Here is a 14,625-nt window from a genome sequence, read left to right on the forward strand (position 1 = left end):
CGACTTTAAACTCTTCTTAAAAATCTCTTCTTCAAACTTCACAACTCTTCTCTAATTGAGGTTCATAAGAGCAGCGACCACCCACCAGGAGGGCCGTATGCTCTTCTGTTTATGAAAGTAATAAAAACAATCCAAATCCTGCTTCCTGTTTGCCTTATAGACTCGCGTAACCCACAGACACAGCCCACTGATTTTCTCGCTGGATCTTATCAGTGGGTCGCGTTTCCGATCCGCTGGTAGATTCCGCTAAGCACTGCTCTTACTAGCGCTAGTTTTAGCAACGTTACCAGGTCAGAGCCCCGTGAGCTCACCTACTCGTTCGCCGAATCTAGCAAACCCCTTGAGGTCACTATAGGTTTAAAACATTGACTTGGGAGACAAATTAATAACTGCATTTAGTACACCTGTCGAACTAGAATGTTACAATATTACAAACGCCGTCAACAATTAGCCGTTGCTTGTAATGAAAAGCACGTTCGAGAAAGTCTTGACACTGGCTGCGACCACAACTGTATCAAGTTTGTATGTTTGTGTACTTTACTAGTGGTAGGGCATGGGGCAAGTCGGTAACACAGTGTGACGTCATTCCAGTAGAACTCTAAAGGTACCGATTTTTAACACGCTCTTATTAGACTGTTCTGATACCATGACCATTAACGCTGGCGTTCCACAAGGTTCAATGCTCTCCCCCACGCTTTTCATCCTGTCTATAAATGACATGCTGTCTATTGATGGCATGCATTGCTATGCGGATGACAGCACGGGTGATGCGCGATATATCGGCCATCAGAGTCTCTCTCGGAGCGTGGTGCAAGAGAGACGATCAAAACTTGTGTCTGAAGTGAAGAACTCTCTGGGGCGAGTCTCCAAATGGAGACAGAGACTTTAAAGACACAAGTTCGCGCGTTCACTGCGAAGAAGGACCCCTTTGTCATGGCGCCGCAATTCCAAGGAGTATCCCTGCAACCTTCTGAGAGTATCGGGATACTTGGGGTCGCCAGTTTCGGAGTCATTTGGAAGGCAAAGCCAAGTTGGCGTCCAAAATGCTGGGAGTCCTCAACAGAGCGAAGCGGTACTTCATGCTCGTCTGCCTACAAGGGCAATAAAAAAAAAAAGATCGGTATGTAAAAATCTTTGTTTGTTAAGGAACTTTTGAACGTCATTATCATTAACATCAAGACGTCCAATTTACATTTTTTTTTCTACTTTTACATTCGCGTTTCGACTTACGTTCCAAACAGACTATTAATATCCAGTTCCTTACGTAAATATTACGCAATCCTCGTCCGCGCGGGCCACCAGTCCATCGATACACATTATTCAATGCGAGCTGTCGTTGGCTTTCGTTCGGTGTATTGAAAAATTGGAACCAAAACGTGATCGCATTTAAATAAATTAGCTTCGAGTTTTTTGGCCAAACTAATTTGAACGGTCTTACGGTCGCATCTTTTCACTAGGTACTAAATGCTTTTGAAACATCTATAGTCGCACGTAAAGCCGATTGCTGGCGTGGCGACGGGTCGCCCCACTATATGATGTATATATACAGTCTATATGTAGTCTATATGGTGTCTATATGTAGTCTATATGTAGTCTATATGTAGTATATATGTAGTATATATGTAGTCTATATGTAGTCTATATCGACGCTTGAAAGGCAAACGTGACTAAGCGACAATAACTGCTTTGTAGATAAATAACCATAACCATATTCGATGAGCAAAAAAAATATATTTCTAGGTCTATTAAAATCATTTCAATCCTACACCTACTAGCTAGATTCTACTACAGCTAGATTCGTTAAAATAAATTTTGTTTTCAGGTATTTCAACTTTAAATTAGTGTACTGTAAAGTTCACGCATTGTCGCTTAGTCACGTTTGCTTTTCAAGCGTCGATATGTAGTCTATATATAGTCTATATGTATTTAAGTATGTGGTGTGTACAGTGTGACGACGCGTCGCCATGCGCAAGCGACTTTTTCTTAATATAATAATATGTATTTTTTAAAATTCATTATGCTAGATGAATTTCCTGTCGTAAACTATCCTTTAATGTATCTTATACCTATACAAAATAGTATCAATGTTTCCCGCGGAGGCAAATTTTTTTGTCACAGCTTTGACTTGAACTTTACTGGTGATAAAAAGAATTGATGACCATTGCGTACGCGTAACTTGGTATGGATCGAAATACCGATCAAATTCATGATAACGGAATGCTATGGATAAAATGATTTTGGCTTTGAATATCTTATATATAAAATTCTCGTGTCACAATTTTAGTTACCATACTCCTCTGAAACGGTTTGACCGATTTTTATGAAATTTTATATGCATGTTCAGTAGGTCTGAGAATCGGCTATTATCTATTTTATTATTATATTTATCTATGTATATGTATGTTTATTTTTATATTTAGTAGTGATAAGGGTTGTCCACCCCTAACATTTATTATTTATTGGACTTTTTTTTTTTAAATAAGGCATTATGTGGGTGAATGAGGTTTTGTTATTTTTATATTACCTCATCGTTCACAGCGTTACATCCCTTCTTTCACTCATTTACCGCATCCTTATACGCTTACAATAAGTTAGTTTGTTTTTCTACCCCAGAAATTCCTTAGAAATTTTAATTATGGCAAAACAACGTTTGCTGGGTCAGTTAAAAAAGTCATATATGAAATGCTTTTTATTTAGCTTCATATCTTTTGTCAGGCTCGTTTGACAAATGCTATTCGCAGGCAATTTTGTAAAATTACAATGCTATTCTCTTTTATTCCTGCATGACGATTAGTAATTGCGAACAATTGTGATAATAGCATTCGGAAATATGGCGTATCGGTTTTTTTTAAATAATAGTCCTACCCGCGGATTCACGTTGTATCAAATCATACAAATCCATTAGTCTCGGTCTCGTAAACAAACATCACTACGTAAAAATCTAAAGCTGCAAACAAAATTTCTTATTTACAAAAAAAATAATTAAGTATTTTTAGTCTCATTACCGGATCAAAAATCATGCTGGAGGTACCTACTACAGATAATCCATTTCACTCCTGAATATGTGATAAATACGTTTTAGATATCTTCATAGCGTTTATCAACTCATCTCTAATATTAGATTCCAAAAAAAGCAGTAAACTAGATATAATAATAAATATATTACATACAACTAGAATTAGGAACAAATCACAATAAAACAGGAAATCATTTGTTTTATCAGAGACTGAAGAATTTGAAGTCGTCGTCCCTTAAAGGATAAGATGTCTGGTGCATTCGTATCTAGCGATGCAATGGTGTTCGAATCCGACAGGCGGGTACCAATTTTTCTAATGAAATACGTGCTCAACAAATGTTCACGATTGATTTCCACGGTGAAGGAATAACATCGTGTAATAAAAATGAAACCCGCAAAATTATAATTTGCGTAATTACTGGTGGTAGGACCTCTTGTGAGTCCGCGTGGGTGGGTACCACCACCCTGCCTATTTCTACCGTGAAGCAGTAATGCGTTTCGGTTTGAAGGGTAGGGCAGCCGTTGTAACTATACTTGAGACCTTAGAACTTATATCTCAAGGTGGGTGGCGCATTTACGTTGTGGATGTCTATAGGCTCCAGTAACCACTTAACACCAGGAGGGCTGTAAGCTCGACGACCCATATAAGCAATAAAAAAAAATTTTTTTTGACTTGAATTTTTATTATCACGACAAGAGGATAATAGTTCTTAGATAAGCACTAACCATTAGTGATAAGTAGAAGTTAAAAGAAAGTACTAATAAAGTGTCACTCCATAAAAACTATGTGCCAAGACTATTCATAAAAGTCTATCTAGAAACTGGAAGCCGTTATTATCTTGCGAATGTCGTAAAACACTGACGATTGCGCCGATTATCGCTGCCGGCGCCGGCTTAGATCAATTATTATTCTAGGTTACAAAATGTTGGAGTTACTTAAGTTAAAGACGTCTTTCTACAAATGAGGCTTGCGGAGAGTACTCAATGGTAGGCAGCGACTTCATTGTGTCCCTGGCATTGCTGATGTCCATGAACGACGGTAACCACACACCGTCGGGTGAGCCGTATGCTCGACTGCCTACAAGGGCAATAAAAAAAAAACTGTTGTCTAACACCGCACAACACAGATTTCTAATATTAGAAAGGCTTCGAAGGGTGGGTAGGGTGAGTGGCGAGTCATGTTCTAACACCTTAAAAGATCAAAACTACTAAGATTCAGTGAGCTTGCCTGCTTAAATTAAGATACGAAAAAAGTAAACTCCCATAGAGTATTAAATTTTTTACGGAACAATTTTACGGAGATATGTAAGTATGTATGTGTGTATGTATGTGTATATGTATGTGTATTTCACTGGATTGGTACACCGCGCGCAGTTCGTTTTCAAATGATTCTTGTCCACCTGATGGTTGTCTGGAAGAGATCGCTCTTAGCGATAAGACCGCCGATTGTACTTTTTTGTGTTTAATGTATAACACTGTTTATTTGTTTTTTGGTGTACAATAAAGAATACTCTCTCTCTCTCTAAATTTGTAAATTTCTCAAACGATCAAAACTATTTACGCCACCTCTACAGTTGATTTGTAGCCATGTGTGCGTGTTCGGAGCATACAGAGATATATCATCTAAGCTACAGCGAGTGACCTTTCTGAACGGTCTCATTTTGGGAAAAATATACCATATTTTGAATAGGTACCATATCTTTTTAGGTCACGGACGGTATGAGCTCTTGGTGATAGTCGCAGTGAAACGTGGGCGGTATGCGTTGGTGATACACATTTATGGATAACTGTACATATTATATGTGTTTTGAGTGCAGTGTTTCCCAAAGTTTTTTGTGCCATGCCCTACAGTAACATTTCTAAATTTTTTATGCCCCCCATACATAATATTTAACATTAAAAAAATGATTTATTCACTTAAAAAACATAAATGATAGGTTTTAGGAAGAAATCACTACGACATTGTTATCAGAACAGTAAGTTATAATTCAAAACATTTCAAAAAAAACTGAAATTCAAATTCAAAATAATTTCAAAACAGATGTTCTATATTAATTCAGTGCGATTGCCCCCCTTAATTATTAAATTGTCCCCTTGTGGGGCGTTGGGTCCATGTTGAGAAACACCGATTTAGTAACTTCGTAACTTTTTTAACTTAAAGTCCTAAACTCCATATTATTTTGAGAGCTATTATGACTGATAGTATTGAATTACTCTGTGGTGCAATAGTTAGCGACTGACTCCCTGACGACTGAAAAATTGAGGTCATTGGAATGGGCACAAAAAAAAAAAAACAAGATTACCCGCGACGAGCAGTATTCGTTCATACGTCGGGTCGTTGTGGCAACAATCGTATTATTACAACACCCCTTTAATAGCGGACAAATGATTGCTTTTTAATTATCATTCCTTTGATTTGTTCAATTGCAATATAAAACTTTATAATCTTCAACATGATTGAATTAATTACGTTTCGTAATTCAGCGTAATGAGTGGTTTTGTTTACTATTCGATCGAGCGATGTTAGGAATTCATATTTGAATATACGAGATTTTGCTTCAAAAACAAAAATAAAAAATGGTGCGCGCGCAACTTTGCGCACGCGAAAGAAGTGAAACTTCTTTTGCGGTGTTTCTGTGCGGTGCGGTGTTCTCTTGTGAGTCCGCACGGGTAGGTACCATAACCCTGCCTATTTCTGCCGTGAAGCAGTAATGCGTTTCGGTTCGAAGGGTGGGGCAGCCGTTGTAACTATACTGAGACCTTAGAACTCATATCTCAAGGTGGATGGCGGCATTTACGTTGTAGATGTCTATGGGCTCCAGTAACCGCTCCACCTAGTATTACCGCTACCTACTACTACATAACATAATAACATTTGGATTAAGCAATATTTCAAATCACATTCCCTTTGAATGTCCATAAAGATTTACCACCAATATATTGTTGGCTCGTCGAATATAACAAGAAAAACTGCCTCAATGTAAATAAGAAGACAAGGATTTTTAAAGCTATTTTCCAGTGTAATAAATATTATATATCGTTTGATTACACGCTTATTACACGTATAATAATATATTAATGCAATTTAATAACGCGTAGCGATTTTGATCTGTGCCACGCAGGCCCCTAGATGTATGATATCATTTAATGATACTCTTTGTTCTATGTTATTTGTTGGCCTGCAGACAGGGCTATCAAATTATTTGAACATGATAAATGTAGAATTTGGATCGTGGAGTATAAAATAAAAATGATTTACTGTTGTGGTTTTATTCTCTTCCCAAAATTGTCCCTATTAATGTTACTTTTTTTTCCTTTCTATATTTATCTGCAATCGGCTATATAGTCATAATCAGATGTGTGCCAAGGGGTTTGAGTTGTGGATGACATTACATTAAATGGTTTTTTTTTATTGCTTAGATGGGTGGACGAGCCCACAGCCCACCTGGTGTTAAGTGGTTACTGGAGCCCATGGACATCTACAACGTAAATGCGCCACCCACCTTGAGATATAAGTTCTAAGATCTCAGTATAGTTACAACGGCTGCCCCACCCTTTAAACCGAAACGCATTACTGCTTCACGGCAGAAATAGGCAGGGTGGCGGTACCTACCCGCGCGGACTCACAAGAGGTCCTACCACCAGTAAATGTCATCAATTACAGTAGTAATTTTAATTTCTTCGGTCTAAGTTTCAAATTTGCAATCTTTTTAAACGTTTCACAACGTATTATTGTAACTAAAAATTAATTTACGTCTTTTTGACATTTTGCTTCGCCATCTTGCTTTTATTTTTCATTATTGCTTTCTCCTTTTTACCGTTTTTTCTCGCTCATACCTTCAATGCTCCGTTCCACACTATATTCTTAGGTTCCGTTCTAACTGAAGTCCTACATAAATATTAAAGTTTTTTTCCCTACCTATGCTGATAGCCTTGAGACGCTATTTCAGCTTCGGCCTAACATGTAGGTGAGCTCACCGGAAGTGTTGCTAACACTGGCCCTAGTAAGAGCCGTGCTTCGCAGAATCTACCACCGGATCGGAAACGCGACACACTGAGAAGATCCGGCGAGAAACTCAGTGGACAATATTTGTTTGAGGGGTTCTCACTACGTCATATTTCATGAGTTCTCTTCATATTTGGAAGCTGTGGTTACGAGTAGAGTCTGAGTCATCGAGAAGCCGTGGAAAAAACCCGTAGAATTTAAAAAAAACAGCCCTTATAATATTTTCTTAACCGTTGCGTTTCTGTAATTTTTTTTTTGTTACTTTTTATTTGTATAATATTTTTTTCGGTTTTCGCGAGTTATGGAAATAATGAATACTGCTTATACGACTTTAATATCTTTTTTTATTGTCTAACAACGCCGAACACGCTTAGTCGTATGTGACCACAATCGCTTAAAAGGATCCGGGAAAAAAACACATATACATAATAACCATAAAAAATGCGAGCAAAAACTAAAGAGACAACATTAATTGTCGAATATAATAATATAGTAGCTGTACTTATTTTAGTACATTGTAAGTCTTGCACGTAAGCACTTATACAAATGCCGGCGGATAATATTCGAAGCGCCGAAATCAAGAAAAGCCAGCTGGACTGATACAAAAACAAAAATGTACGAATAACTATAATGTTAACCCTATCTAAACATAGCACTAATGACAAAAGTATTAAGGAAGATAATTGACTAGATTAGACATACATTTTTATAGTCTAATTGGTTCTACCTTGAAGACGTTAGTACAGAACTTAAGATGCAATTTGACCGTGGTACAATGCTAATTTTGTATAAGTCTAACTTCTCAAGGCGGTTAGTATTCACGATGTGCATTTGGACTAATTTTAAATACTAGAGTATTCCCGCAGTAGTCGAAATTCGACTATAATTAATTGGAATTGTGTTTGTACACTATTATGATTGTATTTTATACTTCTATAATCAACAAATTCGCCAAATCTACACTATAAAAAATAATAATAAAGACAAACAATATTTAATCTATTCTCAATTTGACCACAGACGTCAAGAGCAAAAGTTTGACAATAAATAGTATGTATGCGTGTGTGCGTCAAATACATGGTATGTAGTGTGTGTAATGTTTTCTTTATTGATTTAATATATCTTTTATGCATTTTTTTAAAAAAATATAAGCATTGTGCACTTCTTCTCTATATTCTCTATAAGTGTGGAAAATTTCATACTCCTCCGTCCGCGCAATTTTCGTAAAAAGGAATACAAAGTTTTTGCTTCACGTATTAATATATAGATATGTAACGTAATCAGTAAAAAAAAATTGTTCTTACTGTTATGTTATCAGTATTCAATACCTATGTATAATTTCAATTTAATTAAACATCTTGAGTTTTATCTATTAGTGATTGAGCTTTTTGTGAGTCCGTACTACGTAAATAAATAAATAAAATAAATAAATTACAATTAATGTTTGTATTAGGTTCAGAAAACGTTTTATATATTAATATTAATCTACGAAAACACCAATTGACCTAGCTTGTAATCAGTAAGAACTGAATGCACTGCTTACGTCACGACCTCACGAACTTGACCCCATAGAAAATTAATTATCCACATATCGATTAGAACACTTCCTTTTTGTTCACAGATAACCGAACGTATTCAACTTCACGTGACAATCCAACGAGACATGCCAACGAGTTGACAACAGCGGAAAAACAGCGCGAAGCAATAACCACAGAAAAATTGTTGAATTAAAATTTATAATATTGCAAAACAAAAACAAAAAACTATGTGCATAAGTGTTCGCGGAAGATAATCTATTGGTTCATTTTTTTTTTTTTGTTTATTATTTTATCTGTGATACAAAATGGCTTCGTGGAAGTTTATCGCTGTGTCGACGGTTTGTTTGTTGGTGTTTCTGTCGGGTAACATCTCGGGACTGGACAATGGCTTGGTGCTGACGCCGCCCATGGGCTGGTTGGCCTGGGAACGGTTTAGGTGTAATACCGATTGCAAGAATGACCCTGAAAATTGTATCAGGTGAGTTTATTTTACTGACTAGTAGATTAGGGAGGCGTGAATGGTCAACGAAGCCTAAAGAACCAGACGTGCAGTGTTCACTGGTGGTAGGACCTCTTGGGAGTCCACACGGGTAGGTATGCCACCACCACCCTGCCTATTTCTACCGTGAAGCAGTAATGCGTTTCGGCTTGAAGGGTGGGGCTGCCGTTGTAACTATACTGAGACCTTAGAACTTATATCTCAAGCTGGGTGGGGCATTTACATCGTAGATGTCTATGGGCTCCAGTAACCACTCAACACCAGGTGGGCTGTGAGCTCGTCCACTCATCTAAGCAATAAAAAATAAATTAATAACAGATATAAATACTTTTAAAAGTAGAACAATAATTCCAATGATGATCGACTTGCCTACTTCTAGTCGTTCTCCATTCTCGAAAATTAGATGTCATTTTGAAATAAATAAAATATATACATTTGATTTCTTACAAAAATACTAATGCTGTTTTTTCAAAGCGATATGACTTATTTTAAGCCAGTAAGGCTAGATGATTCGATATATTAATGGCGGAATTCGAAGTGCCACAGTCATTAAAAAATTGAGACGCTCAACCTAATGTCACAATGTTGGTAGCATCTCCGGCTTTGGAATGAACTCCCATCGACGGTGTTTCCCGAGCGCTATGACATGTCCTTCTTCAAACGAGGCTTGTGGAGAGTATTAAGCGGTAGGCAGCGGCTTGGCTCTGCCCCTGTCATTGCTGAAGTCCATGGGCGACGGTAACCACTCACCATCCGGTGGGCCGTATGCACGTCTGCCTACAAGGGCAATAAAAAAATTATAATAAAAACACTTAACAGTAGATAGGCTTTCTTTTACTACCTAAGCTAGAGCCTAGAGCCTTGAGAGGCTGTTTCAGCGTAACCTTAACTAGTAGGTAAGCTCACGAGGCTCAAGTCTACACAACAACGCCGATAATGAATGCAACGTTTGTCCTCGCTAAGGTCTTATCCTGTTTTTTTCTTCCAGCGATCGTCTGTTCCGTACCATGACCGATATCTTAGTGACCGAAGGGTATGCCGCGGCTGGATATGAGTACATCAACGTGGACGACTGCTGGCTGGAACGGGAGAGGGATGAGAGGGGAAGACTAGTGCCGGACAGAGAACGGTTCCCTTACGGAATGAAGAGCTTAGCCGATTATGTGAGTACTTTGAATTATCGATTATGTATCTTACTGAGTATGAATTAAGATATGCGTTTTGTTTGGTGATAAAATACTAATAATAATTTAGTCACTGTGCTACTAACCTTAATTGCCACAACCCTAAAACGTAAAACTAAAATCCTACATAGTACGAACGGCTATCCACCCAAAATATGGGCTCGGTTATTTCGTTACAGCTGCGCAGAGAGATATTACAATTTAAAATAGTAACATTACCTCTATGTCTGTTTTCTTTTTTTGTATCCGTTTCAAATGTCTTCAATCATTTCAAGCAGTAACAGAACTTGAATTATAGCATCTTAAAAACAAACAATGCTAATTAAGCCTGATGAAAGACATCCAATATGTTTTTTTTTTTTGTAATTTACTGTTGAACGGTAACAGTGAAATTTGATTTATAAATCTCTAAAATAAATATTTCACAAGCGAGATAAATGTCTTTCCTCGACGAACCTAATAGGCCATAAATATGCTGTTTATCATAAGTAATGAATTGTTTGTGTTTGAAAATAGCAGCGGTTATGTGTGATCGCATGAGTGCGTGAGCGCATGTGCAATTGTTACGTATACACTTAACTGGGTACGTAGAATACATATTTATAGAACTGGCCAGTTTTCTTCGCTGTTCGCGTGAGCTAAAGTCGTTTTCGGATCCCATAGACTATAGACGACAATCAATAGAGAAATATGTCAAGTTAAATTCGCGCGCTTTTTTGTCATATTTGTCATTATGACATTTATAAAATTTTTGTCGATAAAGATTGTCCGCGTCGTGTTTAATTTTAAGTTATAATTTTATGCAGTAGTGTCATTAAAATCACGGAAAACTGAAGCCGTTAAACTTGGTTTGAACTAAGGTTTGGAAGTTTTTGAAATCAAGCAGTTTTGACGATATCTATTCTCATGGAATGATTAGATTTTTGTGTTATAGACTTTTCTCAATCGTTTTGTAATATTTGTAAATTTATTTCACTACCGGTGATTTCTTAAAGAAAACTAATGAACGGGTTATTTATATCTTTATTACCTATACTTGTAATTTATATTATAACTAGCTGACCCGGCAGACTTCGTAGTGCCTCAATCGATAAATAAAAGACCCACCCAAACTTTTGTATAAAATAAATTTAAAACAAACAAAAGGAACTTTCATATTTATCTACCTTTTAAACCTTCTCTGGACTTCCACAAATAATTCAAGACCAAAATTAGCCAAATCGGTCCAGCCGTTCTCGAGTTTTAGCGAGACTAACGAACAGCAATTCATTTTTATATAATAATATATAGATAGATGAAGCGTAATTAAACAAACAAAAAAATATATTGTGTCTCTACCTGAAATCTTCTGGCTGTATAATTCAAATTACCTACGTCGTTAGATTGAGCTACACATTGAAAAAAAAAAAAAATTTTATGATTTTGAGTTCAACTCGTTTTCCGAAAAAAACTATACAGCACGTTTCGGACACGCGTCTAATTTGTTTACATTCAATAAAACGAAAGTGTGGCCTTGCGTAATCTGTAACGTGGACACGGTCAAATGGCTTTCAATAAAATCCTACCTTTTCTTTACTATCTGGAGCAAAGCGTACGTACCTACGCGTTTTATAAAGACGTTTCATTAACTTACATAATAATGTACTTAATCGATTTGCGGAGATAAGAAAACGAATCGAATGTTTCATCGTTATTGCGTCGAGTGCATGATAGTGACGTCAGTCTTCTGTGTGCTTAGTGCGAGTTTTTAACGTTCGCATCAACATCATATCGAGCAAGATCGAGGGACTGCTATTTAATAGCCTTTGCAGCAGCCATTTGAGAAAGAATCAATAGTCAAATAGTAACATGTTACATAGATACATAGATTATAAGTCTTCCTAACCAAATGTATGGTTTCTTTACTGAAATAAAGATTTAATAATTATAATAATAATAATAATTGCTCACGATATTCGTTCAGCTTGAATGGCCCAAACAACAATTTTCCATAATCGTTCCACGATTGTCGCGATTCAGTCTCGGTTTTATGGATATTATAGCTTTTATTGTGATTTAATTAAGACGTTACCTTAAAATTTCAAGATGCACGCCAGTTAGGGAGACACCCATGTTGATTACTCTGCTCAGTCATATACCGTATCCATCAACAGTTTGTTTAGTAATGCGAAGGTTTTACTGTTCATAGTTTTTTTGATTTAGTCCCATCTCATTATTCTCCATTGATTCTATGACGAGAACTCTTTGCATATGGTATATAATGTACTAGATTCATGCCTTTATTTGGAGGGAGCTTAATTTTTTTCGCATCAATAGAACGACTTGGTATTGTATTACGAAATGAATCACATTATAGCAGCCGTGAGAATCGTTTCGTATTATTCCGTATCATTATTATATGAAAGGCTTGATGCAAGATGTTTCGTAATTTTAACTGTTTTATCATCCTCATTGGTAAAATATTTGAAGAAGATATCGAGTGAGAGTCACTTGTTGTACAGAGGATATATATATTAATATAGGGTGTAATACTTGTTTAAATAAAACCTCATTATGAATTGGTTTCAATTTTATTCGTTGATTTTTTCGTTTGCATAGGTCTGAAGTATTAGACAATATAATAACGGAAATTTAACACAATGTAATTTTGATTAACTTTTATATAAACTAATTCATTTAATTTCACTTTTCTTTTTATAAACATGTACATAATATGTATTATGGTAAACTATTCACGTTCGCAGTTTTTTATGATTGCATTATCCGGTGACGGAACTGGTGTTAATTGGTCACAGGAGCCTCTACACGTCACAATGTGAATGCAGCCTTTAGACCGACTTTAGATGGCCATAGATGGCTTCAAAATGGAACGAATAATTTCTTAGCGGCAGGAATGGGATCGCCTGTAATATCCATATACATACGCCCACACCACCTATATATTAGAATATACTATAATTAAAATAAAACTTATTTGATGTATACTTAAATGAAATTCGAATTCATATTCGACTAATTTTGTTGCTATTTCAAAACAAATTTTCATTTTAAATTTCGAATCCCGTAAAGCTTCATAAAGTTTTTTGGGTTTTTTTTTTAAACAAACATAAACCACGGTCGTTAAATTGTTGAGACGTTATTCATTCTGGCACCATCCGGATGCTGTTGACATTTAAAATTAATAAAAAGCAATAATAAGCCCGTTAGGAGTCGTTGAACTTGAAAAAAAAAACATGTTCCAACACGAAATAGGTAAATATTTGCGAGTTTTAGATGAAACATACAAAACCAACACTATTAATATAAAATTATGTCCACGAATTGAGAACTAAATGATTAAGTCAAATAAAATAAAACAACTAATATTAATTTTAAATTATTTTTTCAAAATCGTTTTGTAGGTTGAATAAATGTCCGGATGAATTTCATGTCTCATTCGTAGGTCGATCCGAGATCCGAACATGATTTCTACGTGGCTGAATAAGGCGAGACGGAGGAACCTATCCGCGTTAGATTAAAAAAAAGTCTAGTACATACAGTTCCATATTTTTTTATTTTTTTTCCTACCTATGCTGATAGCCTTGAAAGGCTAGTTCTTCTCCTTGACGTGTAGGTGAGCTCACGGTGCTCAAGAGCAGTGCTTCGCAGAATCTACCACCGGATCGGAAACGCGACCCACTGAGAAGATCCGGCGAGAAACTCAGTGGGCTGGCCAATTCAAAGTATCTTCTTTAAGTCCCGAAAGGAAAACCTTGATACGATTCTCGTTAAATCACTAAGTAAATTAAAATAAACAAGTTTTTAAGGTCAATTCATTTGATCGACGTAAATGATTTTCATTAATTAACAATTCATATTGTAATTCCGATGTGTGAAGGTGTGTGGAATTTATTGCAGTCCATAAAAAGTCGCGTGTTTTTTTATTTATATTGAGTTTTGGGCAACGAGCTCGTACGATACATTTTTTGTTGCGAAATAAACATTCGGTATGATGTATGCAAATTTTAAATAAAATGAGTTTAAAAAGTAATTGGAAGACATGTGGAATATGCTCAGCTATCGCATCAGTTTGGGGGTTTGATTTCGGAATGGGGACCGGACGCACACGCAATAAAAACCTGGGCCTCGAATACATTCGAAAACTCATGAAATCAGCGTCGGAATGCTACTTCGATAAGGCTATGTATGCATCATGATAATTGCCGCTGCTGACTACTCCCCGAATTTTAATCACTAAGAGCCAGTCACGGTCGACGCCCTAGACACATCCTTATTGATCCATCAGATAGCCCTTGCATTAGATCCTTTCCGCTCTAACAGTAGGAGTAGACCCCGGAAGCCGTACTCGTCGAACTCGGCAAAGAGTTCGACGTGCAACCTAG

General features: G+C 36.5%; 1 protein-coding gene across 2 annotated transcripts in view; it reads left to right on the forward strand.

The window, feature by feature from the left end:
* The window catches only part of LOC114246283 (alpha-N-acetylgalactosaminidase), a 79,736-nt gene that overhangs the window by 30,002 nt on the left and 35,109 nt on the right, over nt 1–14,625 (forward strand). For both annotated transcript variants that reach the window (XM_028178747.2, XM_028178748.2), the window contains exons 2-3: nt 8,644–9,038; nt 10,048–10,222. In XM_028178747.2, coding sequence (XP_028034548.2) covers nt 8,866–9,038; nt 10,048–10,222 — 348 coding nt within the window. In that variant the 5' untranslated portion in view covers nt 8,644–8,865. The remainder of the gene's footprint in view (nt 1–8,643; nt 9,039–10,047; nt 10,223–14,625) is intronic.

The sequence above is a fragment of the Bombyx mandarina genome, chromosome A1 (assembly GCF_030267445.1).
Source record: "Bombyx mandarina strain Sakado chromosome A1, ASM3026744v2".
In the NCBI taxonomy this organism is placed as follows: domain Eukaryota; kingdom Metazoa; phylum Arthropoda; class Insecta; order Lepidoptera; family Bombycidae; genus Bombyx; species Bombyx mandarina.